This window comes from Pteropus vampyrus, unplaced genomic scaffold (genome assembly GCF_000151845.1).
Source record: "Pteropus vampyrus isolate Shadow unplaced genomic scaffold, Pvam_2.0 Scaffold275, whole genome shotgun sequence".
Lineage (NCBI taxonomy): Eukaryota > Metazoa > Chordata > Mammalia > Chiroptera > Pteropodidae > Pteropus > Pteropus vampyrus.
The window spans coordinates 27,223-40,402 of NW_011889056.1; the positions used below are offsets into that span (position 1 = coordinate 27,223).

At 47.8% G+C, this 13,180-nt stretch overlaps 2 protein-coding genes across 3 annotated transcripts in view; one reads left to right on the plus strand and one right to left on the minus strand.

Annotated features, from left to right (window-relative positions):
- Positions 1-12: 12 nt before the first annotated feature.
- Positions 13-577, minus strand: PNMA6F (PNMA family member 6F; the record flags this gene model as incomplete). The annotated part of the gene is made up of 1 exon (XM_023520651.1): positions 13-577. A coding segment is annotated over exon 1 (565 nt), but the record flags the coding sequence as incomplete, so codon positions are not given.
- Positions 578-6,642: 6,065 nt separating this feature from the next.
- Positions 6,643-13,180, plus strand: part of ZNF275 (zinc finger protein 275) — a 14,383-nt gene continuing 7,845 nt past the window's right edge. Inside the window, exons 1-2 of one of the 2 annotated variants that reach the window (XM_011375516.2) lie at positions 6,643-6,781; positions 9,538-9,635. The gene's annotated coding sequence lies outside the window, so the exon portion shown is untranslated. The remainder of the gene's footprint in view (positions 6,782-9,537; positions 9,636-13,180) is intronic. The other variant, XM_011375517.2, reaches the window with a different exon arrangement.

A 13,180-nucleotide genomic window follows, 5' to 3' on the forward strand; every position in this document is an offset into this window, starting at 1 on the left:
TTCCCGCCTCACCTGCAGATCCTGCCAGATCTTTGTCTCCTTCCTCAGCTGCAGCTTCCTCCTCACCTGAGGCTACTGCCACATCCTCGGCTTTCGCCTCACCTGCAGCTACTGCGGTACCTGCGGCTTCCTCACCCGCGGCTCCGGCCGCATCTGCAGTTCCTGCTGCCCCCGCAAACCCCTTCTCACCTGGGGCTCCAGCCTCGCCTGCAGCTGCTGCCTCGCCTGCCCTGCCAGGCACCGCTCGCCTCTGGGGCTGTGCAGGGAAATCGGGTCCATCCTGTGACTCGGCATCGGGGGCCTGGGGCAGGAAGACCACAGTCCAGGGGCCCCCCTTGCCTGGCATTTGGCGCGGGACCAGACTTCGGTTTAAATAGTCAGAGACCTCGACCAAGGCGACCCTGGACCCGAGCTCCTTTCTGAAGACCTGGCCCAGCACTCGGTACCTGCCCAGGGGCCACAGGGCCGCGTGCACGGCCTCCCGGAATTCCTGGTCCTGGCAGTCGTCCGGGATGCCCAGGATGAGCAGGGAGCGCTGAGCGTTCGCGCCCATCCAGCCGCACCAGTCCCGCAGCATCGCCAGTGCCATCGCCCGCACCTGGGGGGACCGACGCGATCAGACAGGGGCGCGCAGACAGACTGTCGCAGTCTCTGCCCAGGCGGCCTGCGAGTGCAAAGGGGCGAGAGGGACGTTGGTGCCGACGGCCCGCCGCAGCGCCCCGCACAGCCCGGAGCTCCTCCCGGCCGGTTCGCGCCCCCCGCCCCCACCGCGGCGGCTCGCAGCCCCCACCGCACCCCTCACCTCCGCAGCGAGGAGACCCGCTTTGGCCTTGGCGGATCCCCTGATCCCTCGGGACCAGCGGAGCCCCTCCCACCACCACCCGCAGCCCCGCAGCCCGCAGCCCGCAGCGCTCCCAGACTCTCTTTGCCAGCGGCCGGGGCGCGCGCGCAACCTGGAGACCCCCTGCGCGCCCCCACGGCCGAGTCCAGCGCCCCTCCCATCCCACCCGCACCTGCCCCTCCGCAGCCAGGAGCCCCACCTCCGCTCCCCGCCAGGGCCCGAGACCCCCTTCCACCCCACTGCCTTCCCGCTTGGGCTGCGATCCGGCTCCTACCCGGGGCGCCGGCCAGCGGCAATTCTGGGGTCCCCGCCCCAGCGAAGCCCCTGGTGGCCTGCTCACTGTCTCCGCGTCTGCGAGCGCTGTGGCGCGGGCGAACGCCGCCCGCGGGTCGTGGAGCCCACTGCGGAGGCCACCGCAAAGCCCTGGAGCCGGGGAGGCGGCAGAACGCGCGGCCCGGGGCTGCGCAGTCCAGGGGCTCCCAGGTAGCTCCCTCTGTGCTAAGGCCACGTGGGCTTCCCCGGGCTCCCAGAAGCCCCAGGTTGATGAGGGAGAAAGATCTCTGCGTCTGGGTGAAGGGCAAATGACTGGATCAGGAGAACCCGTGAGGAGGTGTCGGTGTCGCCCTGGCACGGGGCCTGCTTGCTAAGGGCTCGATGTGGCAAAGCCTGACGCCTCCGGAAGCAACAGGCACCCCCATGGGCCCTCCAGCCCCCAAATGGCCTAGTGGAGGTGTGGGGAGCTCGGGACGGAAAGAGAGCAGAGAAAACTCACGGTTTGGGGTTGGGGCCGGGAAGATGGGCGTCAGTGGGCAGCTGGGTGCTATGTCCCTCGTGCCTCTCTGTATTCCCCGGCCAATGTCATCATGCCAGGAACCCCAACAACAGACACGGGATGGCTGGTCTCAACTCAGGAGCCTCATCATCACAGCTCCTTATGCTGCAAACTGGACCCTCCCCAATAAGGAAGTCCATGCATTGGAAAAAGTAGGGGCTTTGGAATCAGGCAAAGCTGGCCCTCCAGCCCCAAAATGGCCTATCAACGACAATCGTAGTGCCTTTCTTATTTTCTAATATAAGATTTAAAACAAAAAATCTTCCTCTAATCACTTCTTTAGCTGTCTCCCATTAATTTTGATCTTTTATTTTTATTATCAACCCATTTCAATATTTTCTAAGTTCCTTTGTGTTTTCTTATTTGACCTATGGGTTCTTTTAGCTGCATAATGTTGAATTTCCAAATATTTGGGAATATATTATTATTATTAATTTATAATAGAATGCCACCATAAACACAAATAATTTATTATGTAAAATTTAAGTTTTTTCCAAATGTATTGAGATTTGTTGCATAGCCCAGCATTTGATCTATTGAAGTTAATGTACGATGTGCCCTTGCAAAGAATCTGTCGTGCGCAGTTGCTGAGTATAGTGTTCTGTAAATTTCAAGGAAGTAAAGGTGGTTGATAATGGCATACAGATATTCTATATATTTACTGATTTCTTGTCGTTGTATCAATTGCTGAGGCAAGGGTGTTAAAATCTCCAACTATAATTGTAGAAATATCTATTTCTCTATTCTGTCGAGTTTTATTTCATATAGGTTGAAATTCTGCTATTGGTGCATATGCATTGGTGAATTCTATGTGTTCCTGCTAAGATTCATATGCAAAAAACAATTGCATTTCTATATACTAAGAATGAACAATCCTAGATATTTAAATTTTAAAAACAGTACCATTCACAATAGCATAAAAATATGCGACACTTAGGAATTGACCTGGCAAAAGATATGAAAGACTCGTACACTGAAAACTACAAAACATTGCTGAGAAAAATTAAAGACCAAAAGCAATGGGGAGAGAGACTTCCTTCATGGGTCAAAAAATTCAATATTGTTAAGACGTCAATTCACCCCAAATCGATGTACAGAATTAAATCCAGTTCCAATCAAAATCCCATCAGACATTTTTTTCTGGAAACCAAGATGAATCTAAAATTTATGTGGGAATGCAAAAATCCTAGACTGGTGAAAACAACACTGAAAATAACAGTTGTAGAACTTCCATTTTCAGATTTCAAAAAATATTATAAAACTACAGTAATAAAAACTGCACATTACTGGTGTAAAGATAGAAAATACTTCAATGGGACAGTATACAGAGTTCTGAATCTACACATTTATGGACAACTGATCTTTGACAAAATCACAGAATAGTACCACAGAGAAAGACAGTCTTTTCAAAAAATCATGCTGGAATAACGGGATACCCACATGCACAAAAATGAACTTTGACCCCTATCTCACACTACATACAAAAAATGACTCAAAGTGGATCAGAAATATAAATAAATATAAAATCTAAAACCATAAAACTTTTTCTAAAAGAAAATAAGATCTTTATGACCTTGAGTTAGCCAAGATATCTTAGATATGACACGAAAAACATAATTCATAAAAGAGTAGCTTGATAAATTTAGCTAGCTAATCAAAATTTAGAATTTCTGCTTTTCAAAAGACACTGTTAAGAGAACAAAAAGACAAGCCATAGACCAGGAGGAAATATTTGCAAAGCATATACAGGACAAAAGACTCTTACAACTATAAAGAGCTCTTACAACTTAATAAGAAGACAAATAACCCAATAATAATAAAATGAGCAAAAGGAATAATTTAAGCAGACACTTCACCAAAGAAGATATACAGATGGCTAATGAGAATTTGAAACCATGCTCAACGCCACTAGTCAAGGAAATCCAGATTAGAGCCCTAATGAGGTTATACTATATATCTATCAAAATGGCTAAAATTAAAAAGACTGACCATATCAAGTATTCACAAAAATGTGGACCAACTGGAACTCTCCTACACTGCTGATGGAAATTAAAATGGTATAACCACTTTATAAAACAGTTGGGTAGTTTTTTAAAAAGTTAAGTGTACCTCTACTATATTATCAGCCATACTAGTCCTCAGTACTTACCCAAGATAACAAGAAATACATGTCCAAATAAAGGCTTGTATACAAATGTTCATAGCAGCTTTATTTATAGTTGCCCCAAACTGGAAACAACACAAATGTCCATCAACCAATGGGTGGATAAACCAATTATGGTACATTTACACAATGGAATACCATTCAGCAATAGAAATGAATGAACTGTTAGTACATGCAACAATATGGATGAATCTCAAAATAATTTTGTTGAGTGAAAGGAGCCAGATACAAAAAGAACACTTATTATATGATTCCATTTATATAAAACTCTAGAAAATGCAAACTACCCTATAACGACAAAAAATAGATCAGTGGTTGCTTGAGGACGAGAGAAACAAGAAGAGACAGGAGAGAGTAACTACAAAGGGACACGAGGAAACTTTGAGAGTAATGGATATGTTGATTGCCTCGATCATGGTCATGGTTTCATGTCAAACCTTGTCAGATTGTACAGTTTAAACACGTCCAGGTTGTCATATGTCAAATATACCTCCAAAGATCTTGTGTTTTTTTTTAATATACCCACAAGTAAATAATAAAAAGACAAACAATCCCATAAAAGTGGGCAAGCTATTTGAACAGACACTTTACAAAGGGAAATAGAGAAGTGGCCAGTAAGCACATAAAAACATCATGTTCAACATGATTAGTCATCAGGGAGATGGTAATTCAAATCACAATGAGTTACCACTTCGCGCCCACTTAAATAGCTAAAAATAAAGGCTGACAACCCCAATTGTTAAGGAGGATTGGAAATAAAAGGGACTCATACATTTCTGGTGGGAACATAAATTGTACAGCCACTTTGCAGAATATTCTGGCAGTTTCTTATAAAACAATATCTTATAACATGGCAATTCCCTATCTAGGTACTTGCCCAAGTAAAAAAGAAAGCATATGTCTACACAAACGTGTACACAAATGATCCTAATAGCATTATTTATAGTAGTCCAAAATGGAAGCAACCCAGATTGGAAAGTGAGGAGTGAATGAAACAAGTCCAATACATCTAGACAGTGAAATACTACTCAGTAATAAATGAAAAAAAAAAAGCAGTAACACCTTCAACAACAGATAAATCTCAAAATTATCATACTGAATGAAATAATCCAGACATGAAATAGCATATACCGCATTAGTCCATTTACGAAGTTCTCAATTCTCAAACAGGCAAAAGTAATCTATGGTGGAAAAAAAACAGGGTGGTTGCCCCTGTGTGGGATTGTGGTGGAGACCGACTGGGAATAGGCACTAGAAAAATTACTGGGGTGTTGATAGTGTTCTGTATCTTGACAGGAGTCTGGAGTATGCATTCGTCAAAACTCACTGCAGGGGACACTTAAAATGTGTGTGTTTCACTGTATGTAAATTTTACCTCCAAAAAACAAAAATAACAGTAAACAGGTATTGGTCTCTAGCTAATGCTATGTATGTTGAAGTGTTTAGGGGCAAAGTATACTGATCGATATCTGCAACTTACTTTGAAATGGATCAGTAACAAAAGGATGACCATGCAATCAAGGAAGTAGAGCATAATGGTATCTGGGTACAAATCTTTCAATTCATCTGTATGTTGCAAAGTTTTCATAATAAAATATGGAGGGAAAATAAGAAAAAAATTGATAGCATGTAATATTTAAGAAATTGGTTATAACTGTTATTTCTAATAAAGCATTGAATGCTAATTAATTTTTAAAATGAAGAAAAGAGTTAGACCATGTCCTTCAGACTTAATATTAATCCCTGGCCCACCGCTCCAGCGTGACTCTTATTTCCCTTGGCTTACTTACTGCACTCCAGCATTTACTTTTGATCCTGGAATATGCCCAATTTGCTCTTGTCACAGGCTGTTTGCATTTGCTGTTCCTTTTTCCTGTGGATGCTCTTCCTGTCTTCAACAACCTTCACATGGCTGAGTCCTTCTTGTCATTCAAGTCTCATCTCACTGAAGTCCCCCAGCCATCACCCTAATTGATGTTCTTCACACTCTGATGTGCTGCATAGTGATCCTTGTCGATTATCATCTTCCTTTTCAAATTGGCATTTTCAGGAAAGCACCGACGGGCTTAACACACTGCAGGGCGGTTGCAGTTTCGTAGGTTTTGGTTGACCGACAGCAAATTCATCTGGAACTAGCTATCGTTACTTGCAGCACCCCAGATCCAAGAATCCAGTTCTTTTCCCTCACATTATGACCTGATATTTTGAAATTGACCCAAGCGAGTTTCTCCTCCACCCCTACCCCCGCAAGTGCGCGCGCACACATACTCGCAGGCGCTCTTAGGCGCCAAATGTGCACCCCCAGAGGGCAGGCATGCGGCCTGGTTTTGCTCACAGATATCCTCTCAATGCCCGGCAAAGTCAGGGCTCACATCTTTGGTGACTCAGTAAGGCGCTTCGACACTTCCGAGGTGGGAAGGGGGCTGACTTTGCTTTATTTCGCGCGCCTTTCTCGTCTCCCCGCCATCATCCCCGTCCAGAAGGTGCCCAAGGGAAAGGGGTCTTTTACATTCCCTCGTTCCCTTTTTCGTGGGTTGGTCGGCTCGTTCGCTAGTTCGTTCATTCATTCATTCATTCATTCATTCATTCATTCATTGGTACATTCATTCCACTCCTCCCCCCTCCAACCTGGCTTCGAGCCCGCGCGCGCGACTCCCAGGGGCTCTGGCCTGACCCTCCCCCCAGGCCTCAGTCCCGCCCCATTCCCGCCCTGCCTCCTCTCCGGGCCAATCGGAACCCGCGGGCCGGGAGGGGCCGGGGGCGGGGCGGGGCCTCGTTTCCCCACTACCCCTGGCTGCGCCCGCGGCTCCGGAAACGCGCCGAGGGGCTGCTGGGCTCACCCAGACGCGGTCCGCTCCGTGGCGCTTCCTGCCACGCCGGGCCTGCCTGGGCCGTGCCAGCGCCGCTTCGCCGAGGGCCGAGCGTCAACTGCCGCCTGGCCGAGGTAAGCGTGCGGGTCATGAGAGGATGTGCGCGGAGCGCGGCAGGGTGTGTGGAGAGGGATGATCGCTTGGGCCGCGAGAGGATGTCCTGGAGGCCCAGGACAGTGCGCGCGCGGAGTCGCGGGTGAATGTGCGGGGCCGAGATGATCGTTCGGGCAGCAGGAGGATGCTCATGGAGATAACCTCGGAGAGTGTGCGATGTTGGAGTGAGTGTTTCGGAGAGTGGGGGTGGGTATGGTCAAGCCTTGTTTGGGGAGGACGTCTCGGCCAGCTGGAGGGGTGAACCGGTCTCGGATGGCGGGTCCGAGGAGGCCCGAAGGCCTTCCTCCGGCGGGTGGGGGGCGGCGGTCGGCGGCGGGAATTGCGGGCGTGTTGAGGCCTATGTTGCTTTTTTGGAAGACGCTAAGGGGTGGGAACGGGTCAGTGTGGGAAGGAGTAGACCCTCTCCCCAAGCGCGGTGGAGGGGGAGGGAGCGTTGGTGTGCGTGTTTAAAGGGCTTTTCCCGGGTCTGGGGGAGGGGCTCAGTCGCAGTCAGAGGCGCCGCATGAGTGAGCCGCGGACGGTTCCTGCTAGTGGAGTCCTTCCTTTCCTTTTTGGTAGGGGTCGATCCTCAGCTTGGCGGGGAGGATGGGGGCGCTAGAGCTCAAGAGCTATGAGGGAGGGGGAGGGGCACCCTCGCCGGGTGAAGACGGGCTCAAGGCCCTCCTCGGTTTAAACAGGGCTTTTTCTGTAAACCGTTCTGGGGGCCACCGTCCCCTGCTCCAGCGCCCCCCAAACTCCTTTGCTGCCTTCTTTAGTCTATATTTGGGTGATTAATTACATGTCTTTTTCTATCCTCCCCCCCCCCACACTCGCCTGCCGCCCAAAGCCCATGGTCTCTTTCAATCACCCACCCCCCCCCAAATCCTGGCCCTCTTCCCGGAGGTCCCACCCTGTTCCAACTGAGGCCCTCCAGGCAGCGTTTGCCTAGCCCAGCCACCAGCCCCCTCCAGTCTCCTTGGTCAGTGAAATATTTCTTCTTCAACCTCAGACCCGACATTTTTCCTGTACCAAAGGATTTCAGATGGAATCGCTAGAACAGCACCCCCTCTGGGCACTAATGCTGTCTCACCCCTGCCCCCACCCACCCTCCCACATTGGGCCTTTAGGCAGAAGCAGCTTGCATAGTGCCTGGCACAGTCCCGTCCATTCCCCCCAAAACGTCCCTGGATCTATATTTAGAATCTTATTAAGCAGTGATTTCAGCCTTCTTTGGGTGAGAGACCCTTTGGAAAATTGCTAGAAAGTGTAAATTCTCTTCCCAGAAGTCTGACAGCACAGAGTAGGCTCCCACTCAGAAGGCTCATGGGCCAGAATCCTGTCTGCCGAGCAGAGGTGAGGAAGTTTCCAGATTCTAGATGGCCTAGTGCTAAGGAGACTTAGCTTCCCATCCCAGCCCTCAATGCTGAGGTTGAAGAAGAAATATTTCACTGACCACCCACACCTGTTACTCTGCCCCTTGAGTTCTTAGCGAACTCGAAGCCAGGGTTCTGTCCCACCGATCCATCCCTGGCCCTAAGCTGCCTGGGCTCCCCCAAGTGGCCCAGAATATTTTATATTCAGGGCAGGGTAACCTAAACGGAGTTATACTAACAATTTCTTTTGATTTTTACTAAGATGCCATGCATCTTCTTGGGGAAATGGGAACATAAACCTTTCCTCAATTAAGTACAACAAACACTACAAAATCTCCTTCTGGTCTACCTTCTGGCTTTTTATAGAGTGGAAAGAAAATGGAAACCTAAACAGAGAGGGACAGGTGCCCAGGCAGAGTGAGAGAAGAAAACTGGGGAAGACGGAGACAGATGCCTCCCACCCACACACACAAAAAAAGACACATACAGACACAAACATCCCGGGAGAAACAGACTTTCCTGGTGAAACACCCTCTCTTTTGGCCCTTTAGGATTCTGCCACTTCTCACAGCATTGAATTTGCACAGGACAGGGTGGGCCCAAATGGGGCCTTGAGGGCCACGTCCTGACCAGACAGGTGGAGAGCATGTGAAAGCCAGGCCTGGTCCAGCTGCAGCCCATGGGCTCAGCTCAGTGTCCTGGCCTTGCTTGGTGGAAGCGGGTTGCAGCGGGGGGAGTATCGGTGTCGAGTGTGTTTAAACTCAGCCTGTCCTTTTGCTTGACCACTCATGACCCCAAAAGACATGTTCCCAAGTCTGCTTCTGCCTCCTCAAATTATTTCAATCCAACAAGTGGAAACTTAGCTGCTTAACTGATTGCTCAAAATTATTCCAAGACATGATGAGCTATCCTTGTGTGTCCCTTTTAGGTAAGTCTAGGTGTTTACAGACCATGTCTGTAGGCTTTTTAGCCGGCCGTGCTGTTACAAAGCCCCATGAGTGGGGATGCGGGACTGTGGGAAGTATTGTCTCTGGTGTGGAAGTGGCTATATTTTCTTTTGTGTGACCTATAACCCCGCCCCCCCAGGACATTTTTGCTCTGGCTCAGAGCACTAGGAACACCAGGAGCTATTTGTTGTCTTTTGGGGCCTGAGGACATTCTGCTGTAGGTCCTTATCTAGATATACTCCTGGGGGTCTAGGTGATCTGGCACCACTTGGAATTTTCCAGAAGTTTCCAGGTAGATCTAATTTGAGTGGCCTTGCTGCCTGTACCCTGCCCCTACTACCCAGGGATGGACAGCACCTGCTGAGGAGGTTGTTTGGCTATTTGCCCTGTGGGATCCAACAAACACTGATTTTCTAGGCTTTGAAGCGACCCTTCCTAGTAGCCGGACATCCTGAGGAGGGGGCCGCAGCTGAAGGCGACCAGAAGACATCTGATTCCCTACCATTTGGACACAGGTTGGTTTTTGTTTCCTTTGACTCCATTACTTTGTTTTTTCTGATCAAAGTGGAATGATTATTTTGGTTCCGTTAATGTTTCTGATCCTCTACAGAAAGTTCGATTTAAATAACTTGGTTAAAATTCACATTGCCATCTAAAGCACTGTCGGGGATATTTATTTGTTCACTCAATGAGTGCTCATGTTTTACAAAGCATGGTTTTTCAGATTGTTAGGCAGTGGGTTAGCGTGGACGTGACTTCCCTTTGTTCACTGCGATGTCCATGGCACTTGACTAGGTTCAAGGTGGACTCTGAAGTCAGCCTCGACAGGGCCTTTGCTCTCTGAGAGCGTACAGTCATTATACTACACTTCAGATGTCACTTAAAGGAGGGTAATATTTATGTTAAGAGGCAGAGATTTGTTTTCCCATATCTTTCTCCAAACTGCCATTTCCGGGATGGGTGTAGGAGTATACACCATATGAGGTTCGGGGCATGCTTTTCCACGGTGACTTAACGTTGAAGGTCAGCCTCACCTGCTGTATCTATGGGGTCCATGATAGTGGTTTTCATATTCTGCCTGGAATTGCTTTGACCTTGATCCCCCGAGGTCCACTTTTGGAAGGCACCGAACACCTGTTTTTGTCACTTTGGTCACAACGTCTGGCTTTTTTTCCAGATCAGTCCACCATTTTAAAGTAGAACAGTTACACGGCATGGCTTCTAAATGATCAGATTGTCTTCCGGATTGATGATAATTTTATTTTTAACCGCAGTGGGGGTTAATGTGTATTATCTTTTTTAATGATCTTTTCTTTGCTTTTCCTAAAGCTTTTACCTGATATACTTGGTTAATTATACAGAGTTTGGCTTCCTTTTGTGAAATCAGGGCTCACGTTTTCCCTCCTGTTTTTATGAGCACCTTCTTAATGATCTCTGTGTGTCCGTGGGCTCTGTTATGGTGGGTGGTGATTGAAGTGCCCTCGAGTAAAGTCTCCTGGGCAAGCCTGGTACAGGAAGGGCCACCCCTGTTGCTACATGGGAAGGGGTAATGAACGATTCACTTGGGGATTGTGGCTCTGGGATTTGAACAGTTAATCAGGCCAATTAAGTAAAAACACTTTGATGGGATCCACTCAATTAAATGGAACACTTCAGGAGGATTTGCTCAATTAAATGTGGGTGGCTTGGAAGAACTCTGTGGGAGAGGGGGCGAGAGAGAGTGGTGTATCTATTGCGCAGTGAGGGTCTGTGGTGGCCTATTAATAGGATGATTTGAAGTCACTCCCCAAAACCCATATATACCATTAGGCTGTGAGGACGTTCCGTGACTGCCCATCTTCTGGTGTTAGAGGGTTGCATATTGTTTGTCTCTTCTCTAGTGTAGTTCGAAAAGTCTCAAATCTTGGGAGCTAGACCTCAGATAAGCGACTTAACCTCTCGGATCTATGACTTCCTTCTCTGTCAAATGGAGGTGTAATAACTATCCGTCGTGATACTTAAATTAAGTGAAAGGAGAAAGGGTTGCCAACCCCGTAGTAGGTGCTCTGTGAATGGAAGTCCACTCTGTTTATCACGCCTGCTCAGTGCTGGGAGCTGTTGCAGATGTTGGGGATCGGGGTGACCAAGAAAGGGAAGGCCCCTGTCCTGTGGGCGGTGACACTTCTCTTGGGGAGAATCAGGTAAAAACTAGTAATTTCGGAGGATAATTTTTAGGTAGTGAAAAGCGAACCCTAATAGGACCGGAGAATGAAGCATTTTGGGGAGGCGACACTTGAGCGACGCTCATATTCTTAGATGAGGCCACATGTGTCAGGTTCAGAGGCCCTGAGGGGTATCGCCTTGGCATATCTTGGAAGAATGAAGGTCAGAATGTCTGGAAGGAATGCCTGGGATTTGGGGTGGAGAATATGGGCCTGATGGCCTGGGCTAGAAGAGCCTTATAGGGATTAAAGCCTTAGGCCTTAACCCTTAGGCCTGAGGGCAGTGAGCCAAGGTCCATAACAGGCCATCTTTCTCACAAGGTGAATGCAAGGTGTTCACCGCCCCCCTCCCCCCACCCCCCCACAGCCATTCTACTTGATGTCAATTGGAAGTAAATTTTTAAAAATTAATTGTGTCAATTATCTATGACCGGTTCATTTTGTATTGGAAGCCAGCGTCAAACAGACATCACATGTATACCAGGAAGAATCCAACTGCTCAGAGAGGGTCCTTGGCTACTGGGCACTGAGGGCTTCATTCACATGCTGGGCAATCACCTGTGCTGGGCAGCGGGTTAAAGATGGGAACGGGGCTTCTGTGGATGTTGGAACCAAAGGAGGCCTTCTGTTCCCACCTAGCCATGGCTGATAGCGTGGGGGTTTACCCACAAGTTCCTGTCAGCCCTCCTCCCTTGCGTCCGCCTTATGCGTGTGGGCACCTTGGGATGTTGCCCAGTTTCGAAGGCCATTCCCCGTTGTCTCCTTGGCCTCAGCCCTGTCCTCTTGCATACTGAGCATCTTTCTTAGCCAAAATCTACCCACATCTTTTTAAATTGTTCTTTTCTGATTACCAAAAAATTCACACTTACAGAAAGAGAAAGCAGAAGACCTTTCTAGACCCCGACTCCACCCCCGTGTGGTGCACATTGCGATAGAGGTGTGCGCTCATTTTAGGAACGAGTCGCTCTCAGTTTATTCCCCTTTTTCTCCTAAAATGCACATATATACTTAGCTGTTCTCTCCCCTTTCCCTACCCTCTTTGGATTATTTTCTCAACCGGTTACTGTCTCTCTACACCTTCTACGAGAGATTTGCATTTTTTTTGTAATCTGCAAGTCATCGTGAGTTGGCCACCTGTTGACCTTTTTAATCATTTTTATTTATTTATTTATTCATTCATTGGTTTATTTATTGGTTTTCTGCCACCTGTTGATTTTATACCTGAGCTACTTGGTTTTCTTCCTGCTCTAGTCCTAGGATTTCAGTAAGGTCTCCAGAGCTCTGAATCATAGTCATCATTCCTCCTCTCCCTCATGTTTTTATGACATGGGGATTATTTTTGCCTTTCCTGTTGGTTTTAGTATATTGTTCTCCATCCTTTTATTTTTAACCCATCCATGTGTTTACATTTGAAGTCTTTCTATTTCAAGTGTTTTGTCGGCAGCATATAGTTGAGTCTCGTTTTTTAAAGTCTGACAATCTCTGTCTTTTAATTAGTGTTCAGTCCGTTCGCATTTAACTTAATTATGCATGTGGTTGGATGTATTAAATTTACCATCTTGCTGTTTGTTTCTGTCTGTCTCACCTGTTCTTTTTCCTTCGTTTCTTTACCGGATGCCTCAGGTGATCATTTAGGACTCTGCTCTGGTTGGCTGGACCCTGAACATCTGCCTATGTTTGTGTTCTGGGAATCATTCGGCTCATGGCTTCCTGGTCATGCTTTTCTCAGTCTTTTGGAGTTTCTCTCTATGCATGCATGGCTTGGTAGTTAGGAAAGACTCAAGGAGGATCTTATGGAGATTTGGGGGGAGCTATTTTTTCTGCATGGCTCTCTCCTTTCTGGAAATCTGCTCCGGAAC